This window comes from Pseudorca crassidens, chromosome 17, assembly GCF_039906515.1.
Source record: "Pseudorca crassidens isolate mPseCra1 chromosome 17, mPseCra1.hap1, whole genome shotgun sequence".
NCBI lineage: Eukaryota > Metazoa > Chordata > Mammalia > Artiodactyla > Delphinidae > Pseudorca > Pseudorca crassidens.
Genome location: NC_090312.1, coordinates 57,471,857 through 57,484,047, shown reverse-complemented (window position 1 = coordinate 57,484,047; position 12,191 = coordinate 57,471,857). Strand labels below are relative to the sequence as shown.

The 12,191-nt window shown below is 38.4% G+C and overlaps 2 protein-coding genes across 4 annotated transcripts in view; one reads left to right on the top strand and one right to left on the bottom strand.

Moving 5' to 3' along the window:
- The window catches only part of E2F5 (E2F transcription factor 5), a 28,755-nt gene extending 23,775 nt beyond the window's left edge, over positions 1 to 4,980 (top strand). Inside the window, exons 6-9 of one of the 2 annotated variants that reach the window (XM_067711961.1) lie at positions 169 to 228; positions 796 to 1,063; positions 3,159 to 3,206; positions 4,211 to 4,980. In XM_067711961.1, coding sequence (XP_067568062.1) covers positions 169 to 228; positions 796 to 1,063; positions 3,159 to 3,206; positions 4,211 to 4,320 — 486 coding nt within the window. In that variant the 3' untranslated portion in view covers positions 4,321 to 4,980. The remainder of the gene's footprint in view (positions 1 to 168; positions 229 to 795; positions 1,064 to 3,158; positions 3,207 to 4,210) is intronic. The other variant, XM_067711962.1, reaches the window with a different exon arrangement.
- On the bottom strand, positions 4,964 to 10,087 carry RBIS (ribosomal biogenesis factor). 2 transcript variants are annotated; one of them, XM_067711963.1, is made up of 5 exons: positions 9,929 to 10,087; positions 9,246 to 9,324; positions 7,640 to 7,756; positions 5,359 to 5,475; positions 4,964 to 5,093 (listed from the first exon to the last, which is right to left on the bottom strand). In XM_067711963.1, exons 3-5 carry the CDS (start codon positions 7,751 to 7,753, stop codon positions 5,022 to 5,024), a joined length of 303 nt encoding a protein of 100 aa, XP_067568064.1. In that variant the 5' UTR covers positions 7,754 to 7,756; positions 9,246 to 9,324; positions 9,929 to 10,087; the 3' UTR covers positions 4,964 to 5,021. The 2 variants fall into 2 exon arrangements, with proteins under 2 accessions (XP_067568064.1, XP_067568065.1); XM_067711964.1 differs by lacking the exon at positions 9,246 to 9,324 and having other exon boundaries at positions 9,929 to 10,086.
- Between the last annotated feature and the right edge of the window lie 2,104 nt (positions 10,088 to 12,191).

Here is a 12,191-nt window from a genome sequence, read left to right as displayed (position 1 = left end):
TCAGTTTGACTATATCTATAACCAATATAACAATCCTGAGGAAAAAGTTCACTTTAAATATCAACAATAATATATTGCTTTAAATTAGGTCTTTTAAAAAACATTTTCTGGCTTATTGAGTCAGAGATATTTATTGACTCTATGCTAATATAAATTTCATGATTTTAGTTTTCAGATTCAAATTTCCTGAAACAAACTGATTTGAAAACTATAACAATCAAAAAAGAGGTAGAAAAAATTACTGTTACCACCTCCCTCTCTTCTCCCAGCTATTCTAGAACTTTGTATTTAGGCGTTTACATTACTGGTTTCTGAAGCCTCGGGATACAAATTACCTTTTTGAAATGGAGGGACTTTACATTTATATCTCTGTAGGAAAACTCAGTTGTCTTTGTGCTTTGCTGAATGAAAAAAAGTTTCGACCTGTGAAATAGCTGCCATTTAAGACCGCACATTCAGATGACCACATCCATGGCGGCCGATGCCAGGGGACAGGGTTCCATATATGTGGAGAATGCTTGGAGTGCTGCTGCACACTGACATGTATAATTACACACAAATAGATGGTTTCCAGAATTCTACAACTGGGAGTTGCCCAGTATTTAAGAAAAGCTTACTTTTAGGGGCAAGTGGTTTATAGCACTCAATATCCCATTCTAGGTCTCTATGTTTTGACTTAGCGGCTTAATTTTCTCGTAGTTAGTCCCTATAGCTTTGCCTGTCTTATTTTTAATGTTTCAGCTTACCTAGAAATGTTGGCCTTTATTCATTTGTTTGTGCCCACTAACTTCAAAGGGTCAGAATGGACAAAAGAAATACCAGATCAATCTAAAGAGTCATTCCGGACCTATCCACGTGCTGCTTATAAATAAAGAGTCCAGCTCCTCTAAGCCCGTGGTTTTTCCTGTTCCCCCACCTGATGACCTCACACAGCCTTCCTCTCAGCCCTCGACTCCAGTGCCTCCACAGAAATCCAACATGGCAACTCAGAACTTGCCTGAGCAACATGTCTCCGAAAGAAGCCAGAATCTTCAGCAGACTCCAGCCACAGACTTATCTTCAGGTGGGTTCAGAGTCTTTGTTTTAAAAAGTAGAGGGGAAAATATGAATGCTGTGTTGAACAAGTTGGAGAGCTTTTCTGAATTTCTCAATTGTGATGTTATTTTATTATCTAGTATAGGAGGCAAAATAGTAAACCTGATCAACAAGTATTAATTTTGTGTCTTCTGTGTGCCCAGCACTGGAATATGTATTATGAGGAAAATTTAAAAAACAGATCCTATCTTTAATTATACTACTACTAGTTGTTTCATAGACTGTGTAAATATATATATTTGCAGTTTTCCTTAGGATTCCATTTTTGGAATTAAACCAGATTTGTTCCCCCACCCCCCTTTTACTATTTACATGTCAGCTTTTTATCTGCGATTTACTTTGTAAGGTTCTTTTATCACTTAGTAACTCTAGTATATATAATTGAAATTTGTTCTATGTTTAATAAAAATCATACTAGGGACAACTATAGTGACTTATGTCTCCTGTTTCTCTGTATTCTCTATTGTTATACTTTTTATTTGGAAAGCTTAGTTTTATAGTTGATAAGTGGTCTCAACTCCAATTATTTAGGAAATCTTGCCTTCCTAAGTTGTTTGATCTGTGAAATGATAAATAGCTAAAAACTGGGCATCAGGAATAGGGGCCACATTTCTTAAATTTATAAAATTTCCTCAGCATCCAGTCCTTTCCCTTGGTTATTACATGGCTAGGTATTTACCAACTCCTTAGTGGTTGCAAATAAAGGACCCATGGTTGCTGAATGAATGATTGCCATGCAATCTAGACGTAGTATTGCAGATAATTTAAAATAACTATATTGTATATATTCCACTTTGTTTATTTTTACCTTTATCCTTTTGGGATGTGGTCTACTCTTTGAGTTCACAATAGGTAAGAGTGAGCCTAAAAAGATCTTACTGGACACAGAATATTTTTCAGCTTCTTGTTGCCCATGTCCTTCCCCTATAAGTATTTCCACACCATAGGCCACAGGGATGCACAACAGAAAGTGTCATCTTTCAAAAGCTTATAATCTAATTGGGAAGAATAAAGTAGGCAGGTTTATGGTTTAGCTCAGACACAATTAGTACATTGGCTTTCACAAAGCATTAAAGAAACTTTTGAGCATTTCATTTCCGTACATGATTTTGTATTTGGAAATAGTAAAGAAAACAATTTGGGGCCAGATTAGAGAGGGCCTTGAATATCAGACTGAGTTAGGACTTTGACCTATAAACCAATGAAGATTTGTGACCAGGGAAGTGGCACGTTTAGAACTGTATACTGGTGAACACAGAAGTAACGTCATTAGGAAAGAAGAGACTTCTGGCCCTGGGAAGAAGAGATTAGAGGCAATGAAGACAGAAGATAAGATGTTTGCAGTTATGCAACTGTGAGAGAACATTGAGGCTAAAGTGGGGTGATGACAATGGGACTGGAAAGAGAAATAAGGAAGATTTGAGAAATACTCTTTAGGCAAAATAAGTAACCTTTGATGTGTGAGATCTGAAGATAAAGTTAACAGGAGGACTGTAAAGTGATGTTGCACTTTTAAGGTTGAGTCATAGGGAGCATTATGGTAACACTGACTTTAAAAACTGAGGAGTCAGTTTTGGGAAAACAATGATGAGTTTTTGGGGCTACATCTTGAGTTCAGAAGTTTAAAAGTAATGCCAGGTACAGATTAGTTGTCATGAAAATTCTGTTTCCATGAAGTTCTAGTACTTTAATTTCGTACTTTTTTGTGTGTGTGTGTGGTACACGGGCCTCTCACTGTCGTGGCCTCTCCCGTTGCGGAGCACAGGCTCCGGACGTGCAGGCTCAGCGGCCATGGCTCACGGGCCCAGCCGCTCCACGGCATGTGGGATCTTTCCGGACCGGGGCACGAACCCGTGTCTCCTGCACCGGCAGGCGGACTCTCAACCACTGCGCCACCAGGGAAGCCCTAATTTCGTACTTTTAATCAAGATGCTGATGTTAAATATAACTGTGCTTAATATATACTGTGTTTAAATATATGCTGTTTAAATGTAACTGCCTTTTTGCTGTTAAAATATATAAAGAGAAGTGTAAAAAAAGCTTTATCACATTTCTTTTTCCAGCGGGATCTATTAGTGGAGATATCATTGATGAGTTAATGTCTTCTGATGGTAAGTAGTTAAAAATTTTAATAAATATAACCTTATACATCAATAATGCTTTTCTAGAATTTATGAGTGGCACATGATTTAAAAGAAATGAAGAACCTATATTTTTTAACTGCTTAATGTACTATGATGATTCATAGTAAGTTACAGGCATCCTTCAGATTTTTTTGCCTGCATTTTGAGGAAAAAGAATTCATAAGGGGATACTCATCACTTTTACTGAATAAAGTTCTAAATTGTTGGCATACTAGCCCTTTTTACACCTGAAGAATTTGGCCAAGAAGAGTAAAACAGTGTATCTGAGTCAACAGGAAATCTGAAAACAGTTTTGTAAATACTCCTACCATGGCCAACTTCAAGCTGCCAATGTGAAGTCAGTATTACTAAGATTAGCCACATCATCGTCTAATCTGAAGTAATTCTTAAAAATCAACTAGCTATAATATGGTAGTTACTTTAACAATTACTCTCTGGGCCTCACCTTTCTAAAAGTTCTTGGATTCAGAGTCCTGGTTCCTAACAAATATGTATAGCCGAGACCTAGGAAGTAGCAGCTGTTAAATTAGCCAATGGCACAGTAACCACTTAGACATTTATCAAACACTTCTGTAAAAGCAGAGAATTTCAGCATATTTATTAATTTATGTCTAGTTCCTTTCTCTGTTTTCGAAGTGGTAGCTTATTTAGCAGATCAGAGAAAATACTCTGAGCAGTGTTTCTGAATCATAAATTTTAGTGACAAGTTCAACCAATAAAAACTAACTTGTTTCTCAAGCTAACACCTATAATCAATGCATAAAATGTCTTTAAAGAAGAATCTTTCAAAATATACACAAAATATAAGTCATTAATTTGATCATTACATTTCCTATTACATATTTTTAAAAAATTGCTGTATAACAGGGGAAACATAATTTGGCTTGATGTTTTTGATAGTATTTTATGTTAGACATCATTACCTGTATGTAGAAACCATCTTTAACACTGAATTTATTTTTTGCTTGCAGTGTTTCCGCTTTTACGGCTTTCTCCGACCCCGGCAGATGACTACAACTTTAATTTAGATGATAATGAAGGAGTTTGTGATCTGTTTGATGTCCAGATACTAAATTATTAGATTCCATGGAAACCTGGGACTGTTATCTACCTCTAACTGTGTAACATTTTAGACGTCTTAACCTAAGTATTTAAAATAATGAATGTAACATCTTTTTAGTTCACTGATTCTGAAATGTTCTTCCCTAATACTTTCTTTTTTACTTCACAAAACTTCAACCATAAGAACAAAGGATTCTGATTGCTTCAGGGGAAAAAGTGATTTCATATCTACCAACTCCCTACCCTCAAGTAATTACATTCTGGAATTTCAACTTTTCCTCCCATTCTGAACCTTCTGTTTTTTTCCTTATATGAGAGGAAAGTTAAAGTAGACTTAAGGTCATCAAAAACAAAAAAGTTGGCCAAGGGCTCATCATTTGTTTGTCTTACATTTTTACTGCCACGAGACTGTCCGTATTTCTGTGTATCCTCTGATCCAGACATTCACTGCCACTTATAAAGTGAAGGGTGTAAACTAGGATATATTAACTGTTTCAGTGAACAGATTTTGTGAAGTGCCTTCTGTTTTAGCACTTTAAGTTTATCACATTTTGTTGACTTCTGACATTCCACTTTCCTAGGTTATAGGAAAGATCTGTTTATGTAGTTTGTTTTTAAAATGTGCCAATGCCTGTACATTAACAAGATTTTTAAAAATAAAATTGTATAAAACATTTAATTTATTGGTCTTTTTGGAGAATTTGATGCATCACCAGTGTATTACAACTGAGCCATTAATCTTGTAGCTTCATCAACATTAACTGGTTCGTTTTCATGACACTGCTGAGGAATCTGGAGAGAAAATTACATTTAAAAATTTAGATAACAATAGCAAACAAAAATGACATAATCTACTGACATATCTATTATTCAATATAATTTCTTCTAGTTGTACTTTTGGAAATAGAACAATAAATTCCCATATTTTAGACTCAATGTTTTAAAGTCTGAATAAGCTATACATACTACAGAGCCAAATACTAAAAATTACAATCAATACAGGCTTTGAAAATTTGTAGTTTATTAGCCAGAACAAAAGGAAGTGATTTCCACTCACCAGCTGTTTCTGCAGAGGTTCAAGGGAAAGGCCTTTTACGAACTGTACAAGTACCTTTTGCATATCTACAAAAGCTTTATTCACGCTGTTAACTTTTTCATCATTCATGATGTTTATCTTTTAAAAAAAGAAAAAGAGCATTAATCCATGATCTCACAACCATTAAGGATAAAAATATAGGCAACCTTAATTTAATCTTGTTACCCCCCAAACCTATAAACTCTTATCAATCCTACCAATTTATGGAGACAATTTACACTAAAATTCTTAGTCTTATTGGGACATTTCAGACAAAAGGTTCTGTTTTTTAAAAAATAAGAATTATGTGAATATACCTCATACGTTGACTTTCCTGGAATAAGCAGGCCAAAATATGTGACCACTATCTTTCTAAGCTACGGTGCTATCGTCTCTCATCTGTAAAATGAGGAACCTGGATAGCATGCTTCCAGTGTCCTTCTAACAGTACGTCTCTGAATCCTTCCTTGATAGAAGTGCCTGGCAGTCTCCTGAGGACAGCGGCCCCTGCAGCCGTCCTCACTTGAATCTGAAAGGTGGGGGTGGTATTCTTGTTCTTCACAGCTGCTCCCCAACCATTTCTCCTTCAAAACTTTTGGCTTTTTTGCATCTTATGCATCAGGACATTCTGACACCCCTCTCCTCATTACTGTCACCTATCAACACCATGATTACTTGCTCCTTCGTGAAAGATCTCAAACCATGGCTCACTGACCCCTCTCACGCCTGGCGTCGCTTTTTAGTGGCTACAACAAAAACCTATCCTATGGCTTCTTAATCTCTTCAGGTCCTCATCTCCAGGGGTCTTTTCCACGACCTACCTTGCCATCACTCCCATGCATTACCTTAGGCTGCATCATTACCTGTTACTGCACCACCTCCTATCCTTCTATTCACTTATTTTATTAATAATTCTTAAATCTCACTGAAATCTTTTCCCACCAAGTTCACTATTGTTCACATTTTCATATCCCCACTTTTTCCTTTAGCCTGCACAGATTCCATGACCACTAATCAGTCACTCCTTCACACCCTAACTCTACTTCTCTTCTCTCCCTCAATCAGACTTGCCTGGCAACCTAGTTAAACTCAAGTATCAGCCTTTTGGAGCCCAAAACTGAAGCTCTAAAAAATCATAGCTGGCTGACTGGCTTCACTTTAAGTTCATGGCCACCAACTTCAATTTACCGCTTATATAGTACCTGGTGATTGTACGACCTCTCCCTAAGGCTGCTTTCTCAGAAAAGTGTTCCGATACTTTCTCCAACCAGGCTGCCTACCCACAGATCTTTTCCATTAGCATCCATAAAGCTTCTAGGACTTCCTATCCAAACAAAATAATTTTCCTCAAATATACCAAGCCTTCACCCAGCTGGGGGTCTTTGCACTCACTATTCTTTCTGCCTAGAACATGCTGCTCCAACACTTCCCAGCAGTTTGCATCACTGGCTCCTATCAGGCAGGTCTTGGCTTCAATGTCAACCCTGAAGACAGTTCTATCTAAAACTCACCCCCAAACCCCAGTCATATCACCCAGCTTTATTTCCTTTTTAGCATTTCCAAAGTCATGAAATTGCTCCACCAAAAATTTTAACTCAGCTAGTTCATGAAGACTGAAAGATAAAATGTTACATTTCTATGGACTATTATGATAATTACTAAGTCCTCTAGAGGTGACTCCACCTACTACTTAAGCTTGAAAACATTTTCTTGAATAATCTTCTTAAGGAGTCTACTTAATCTTGAAGAAATTTCCCATTCCCCAAATATTTTGAAATAAAGATAAAGTAACTCCTTTCTTTTCAAATTTTGTATTTTAAGAAACAAAATATTTTATCTTCTATTTTTAGGTTTTTATCTGAGTTCTAGATATCTTCAGAGATAAGAATTACTGAGGAGAAAAAGAATGGGTGTTGACTGACATTCCATGTCTTGACTCTGTTGAAAGCTTCTTGAAGAGATAACTTTTCCATACCATGTTTTTTTATGATTTCTATGCTCTGAGAAAACTATTAAAACTGTTACTTGGAGACTCATACATTTGCAGTTAAAATGCTTTCTTCTTTTTGCACATTTGAATTCAAGAAAGGGAGGTTATTTTTCTTCATCTTTTTTTCTTTTTTAAAACAAATGTTTAAAATCATCATGCTTTTGTAGGAAAGGCTAAGAACCTATTTTAAATATTAGCATTCAGTTTTTCAGTAGCTTTACAATTATGCTTTGCTTGTAAACAATAAAGTCAGAGTGCATAAGTGATACTAACCTTCTTCAGATTAGTGGTAACTGGTTTTGCTTTATTTTTAACCTTAAAGCCTTTTTGGCTGGCTATGTGGAATACATTCCTGGACTTCTGTCCTCTTAGTTTGTTCTTGGCCATTGTCTAGGAAAGAAAGAAAAGGAGCTCAATTAAGTTGCCCATGTTCATGAACTGTAAATCAATTTCAGTTTTTGGAAGTAAAGGTACCAATTAAATCTAAGAAGTTCCACCTTCCTCCTGATTATTTTTAAAATTGCTGCTTGTATAAAAATTATCTCCATGTCCTTTTGGTCCTACTAGATTTTTCTGTTTCAGTGCAGAGTGTGTAGCTAATTCTTTTCTGCATCTCCAGCACCTGACCCATAAGAGGCTCCACATTAGTTTCTGCCAGTTAGATTAATTAATATTCTCAACACAACAATTGTTTTTTTTTTTTCAGCTCTCTGCAGCATCTGACAATTCTAACCATCACCATCCATCCTTCTGCTAGTTTACATACTGCTATTCCATTCCAGTTCCTTTCATACTCTAGGACTGACTCCCTTCTCCCTCCTTCTTTCATTCCTTTTTACTTGCCCCATTTTCACTCCTGTGTGCACCTCCACAAAACCAGTACTTAATCTTACACCTCCTAACCCCCACGTTAAATTACTTTCATGACTTCCACATCACCTCTATGTGAATGGCTCTTGCCTAAAAACTGTAGGTATTATCTTTGTTTTATAGCTAAACACACTAAGCCTATAAATTCTACTTGAGAAACATCTCTCAAACCTGTCTTTAACAATGCACATGAGGAACAATTTAAAAAATATTAATAGTTAAGATTTATTAAGCTTTTACTACATGTACAGCACTATGCTAACATTTTATGTATTTTAACTAATTTACTCCTTACAACAACACTTTGTAGGAGGTACTATTTTATCCTCATTTTACAGATTAAAAAAAAAAAATCTGATGCAAAGAGAAGCTAATCTGCCCATTGCTGCACTATTAGTAGTCAGAGAATGCCAAGATTCAAAGCCAAGCAGACTAGATCCTGAGCTCTCATTATGTGATGTGGTCTCTCAAATATAAATAAAAATGCAGTACAAAAGCATGATTTAGTACTGCCTAGTTCAGGACTGGGTTACTGCTTTAGTCCCTAGGACTATTTGGTTAGACTCTGGGTTGGGACAAACTATACCCATGGACCAAATCAGGTCAGGCACCTGTCTTTGTAAATGACGTTTTATTAGAACGCAGCTACGTCCATTCGATTATGTATGTTTTGTCTGTGGCTGCTTTCCTGCGACAACTGTGGCTCGCAAAGCCTAAAATATTTACTATTTGACCCTTTACGGAAAGACTGTCAACCCCTGGCTTAAGCCACATGCATTCAAGTCTATCCTGCGTAGTGGTACGAAATGAACCGTCCCAATGTTAAAATCCTTCAGTGGCTCCTCCAACCCACAAGGAGCAATATTCTTTGTCCTGACATATCGCTGGAAACCTGACTCTAGCATAAATCTGTCAAAGGTATCTCCTGCTATTTCTCTATACCGACTCTAGTCTACTAATTACTCTCTGAAGACACCTTGCACATTCTTCCCTTCTTCCCTTTGCTCACATTGTATCTCTCCTCCTTCAATGTCTAGCCTCAGGAACAACAGAGACAGCAATGCTTCCGAACCCCAACAGAACTCCTTCTAAAAAAATAAATAAATAAACACAGTAGAAAATACATGATTATTATAGAAGCAGAAAATACACATAAACCACCCCCAAATTAAATAATCTAAAATCCTTCCAATAAGTAACCAAAATCCAACCATTCGTCTAGTATTCATTAATCAATTACTATGTACCGAGTGTGGTACAGAACCTATATACATACATATAAAACATATACAAACACAAGAAACATAAAGATAGGTGCTGTAACTGACAGCATACGAGTGGAGTCACAAAAGGAAAACATCCAATAGAGTTGGGGACTTGACGAAGGTTCGTGGAGAAGGTGAGAGCCTAGCTGGGGGGGTAGTGGGATAGGGATTTTCTCTAACAACCACGTGGAAACTGGTGACAACAGAACAACCCAAAGCTGGTACCCTGCCGTGGGATGAAGGCCCAGCAGGCATGGGGGTTTCAGGCCTGAGCCAGCAGGCCTGCGGCCGAGTAGGGCTGCCTAAGGCAGCAAGCGACGACGGAACGGAGCCTCCAGACGGCAGCAGCCCGCGGACGGCCAATCCTGTCTCAACGCTCGGAAACTCCACGCCAGCGCGCCGGAAAATTTTTTAATTAATCTCTCACCAGTCCTCCGATACCCTCGTGCAGGGGTTTAAGCTCCAGGTAACGCCATCTGCACCCGCAGGATCCAGGAAGTTCCGGAATGAGGCAGCCAGTCAAGGGTCCTCTCTCAGGTCGTAGTTTCCGCCCACCGAGATAAGCTCCGCCCACAGGGCGGAGTCCTGCCCCGTGAGCTTGGTCTGCAGACGGAGATAAGCCCCGCCCATCGAGCGTCGTTCCGCCCAGCGAGCGTCCTTCCGCCCACCGAGCGTCGTTCCGCTCACGGGCTGATTTCCCACCCACCTAACATAGCCCTGCCCACAGAACCGTCTCAGCTGTGGAGCACCCTTCCTTAAACACAGGGTCTTCACTGTTAACATGCCTTGCCGTTCGCTAGGTTAAGAACCTCTACTCAGCTGAGGCGTCGAAGACGCGGCTAAGTCTGGAGTTCCTCGCAGGGGTATGTGTACAGAAACCACCCGAAGTGTCTGAGTCACCAGAGCCACACAGACCGTAACACAGGTGGTCGGCTCTCAGCCGCTTATTGCTGGCTGGCTCTGTCCGCGCTTCCAGGAGGTGGCGCTGCGCACTTCTGGGTGGTGTCCCGGGTTTGGTTGGAGCAACAAAGAACCTAATGTCTGGAACAGATCTAGAACTATAATCTCCCAAGGGAAAATTTGTAGTGAGCCAAAAGTTGAAATGCTTTTCTCATTGAAGTTTCCTTGCTTCAAAATGAGAATTTCTGACAGCACGGCAGAGGCACAAGAAAATATCAATAAGTTGTAAAACAAGAATCAGGGAACTTTAGAAAATCTTAGAAGAAACATTTTTGCCTTCCAGTTTTATGTCTGTGTGTGTATATTTCCCAGTTAAGGTGTTCTGGGTTGAGTTTTCTAGAAAATCGAATCACTTCTTCCAAGACGATCTTTCCACTGAGGTAACAGTTTTCACATGTTCTCTCCTTATTTTGTTACAGTCTTAGGGAAAGCCAGCTTTTAAACAAATGTAGAAGTACTGACATTTTTGTATCATTTTTGTAACGGTACATGAGTTCTGCTCTAAGTATCAAAATAAGGCCAAAGTACCATTCCCCTTTTGCAAGTGAGAATGCTGAGGCTCAGAGTCTAAGCCATTTTCGGTATCCACACAACTAGTAATTGACACAGCCAAACTAGAATCCACGAGGGCTGGCCGTCGGTCAGGTCCTCTTCCCGCCAAATCAGCCACTTGCCTGCTTATAGAAAGATGAACCACTTTTACAGTAAATCACTTTATTGTTTATGTCCATCACAAAAAATTAGAGAATACGTTAAGGAATGAGGAATAATTACTTGTCAATGTAATTTTATTAAAATTCTGTATTTTTTCTAAAGAGTGACTTTCAAAAACACCTTAAAATGCTTTATAAAATGCCCATAATGTGTGGCAGCAAGACCAAAGTAACATCAAAGCGACAGAAAACCATTAGATTCTTTCACAAGGCCATTTATCCAGGAATACTGAAGCTAAAAGGTGAATATAATTATGGTTCCTTGAATGTGAAGTTATTGATGTATATGCAGAAGACAAAGAAATAGATGCAATGGAATGACATTATAGTCTTTATGAAAACTTACGGGCCTAGCTTTCATTTGGAAATGGTGAGATAGAGATACTTACACCATGGAAATAACATGGTTATACAGGCAAGGGCAGAGTCACTGTATGAGGTAGGAGTGAGAAGGCATGATTTCTGTTTACTTCTGTTACCTACCAACAGTGTGACTGTGGAAAAGTTACTTCATTTCTCTGTGCCTCCCTTTCCCATATGTAGATGGCCGCTCAGTAAATACCCACGTCAGAGAACATTCATTATCTGCTCAGCATTCCTCTCTGGGGAACCGCTCTTCTCCCATTAAGTGATCCTGGTTGAATGAATAATTACAGTCCTCGTCTAAAGATTTTCCAGCCAGAGCTAGTGGAGACACTTCTTGCTTTTAGTATCCTTGTGCTGGGATGATGTGAAATTGAGGCTGCTAGTTGCCGTCTCCTCCAGCAACTTGAGGGAAGCCTGACTGCAGTGGGAGAGAACAAGAGCAATGCAAAAGAACACAGAGCTGAACAACAGAACACAGGACCTTGGTGATATCATTGGAGTCCTTGGATTCAGCTATAGATGGAAGAAAGATCCATCCCTGTCTTCTCAGTTATCTGAATGAAAACATTGCTTTTTTTTTTTTATTGGGTTATTTACTTTTTTTGTTTTTTGTTTTTTTTTTTGGTGTGGACCATTTTTAAAGTCTTTATT

What these genes read in the sequence shown, in the direction of transcription:
- RBIS (XM_067711963.1), bottom strand. Translation starts at nt 7,753, where the DNA reads ATGGCCAAGAACAAACTAAGAGGACAGAAGTCCAGGAATGTATTCCAC. An exon ending in TTACCACTAATCTGAAGAAG is followed by an intron (nt 5,476 to 7,639) that starts GTTAGTATCACT and finishes TTTTTTTAAAAG; the next exon opens with ATAAACATCATGAATGATGA. An exon ending in AACCTCTGCAGAAACAGCTG is followed by an intron (nt 5,094 to 5,358) that starts GTGAGTGGAAAT and finishes TTTTCTCTCCAG; the next exon opens with ATTCCTCAGCAGTGTCATGA.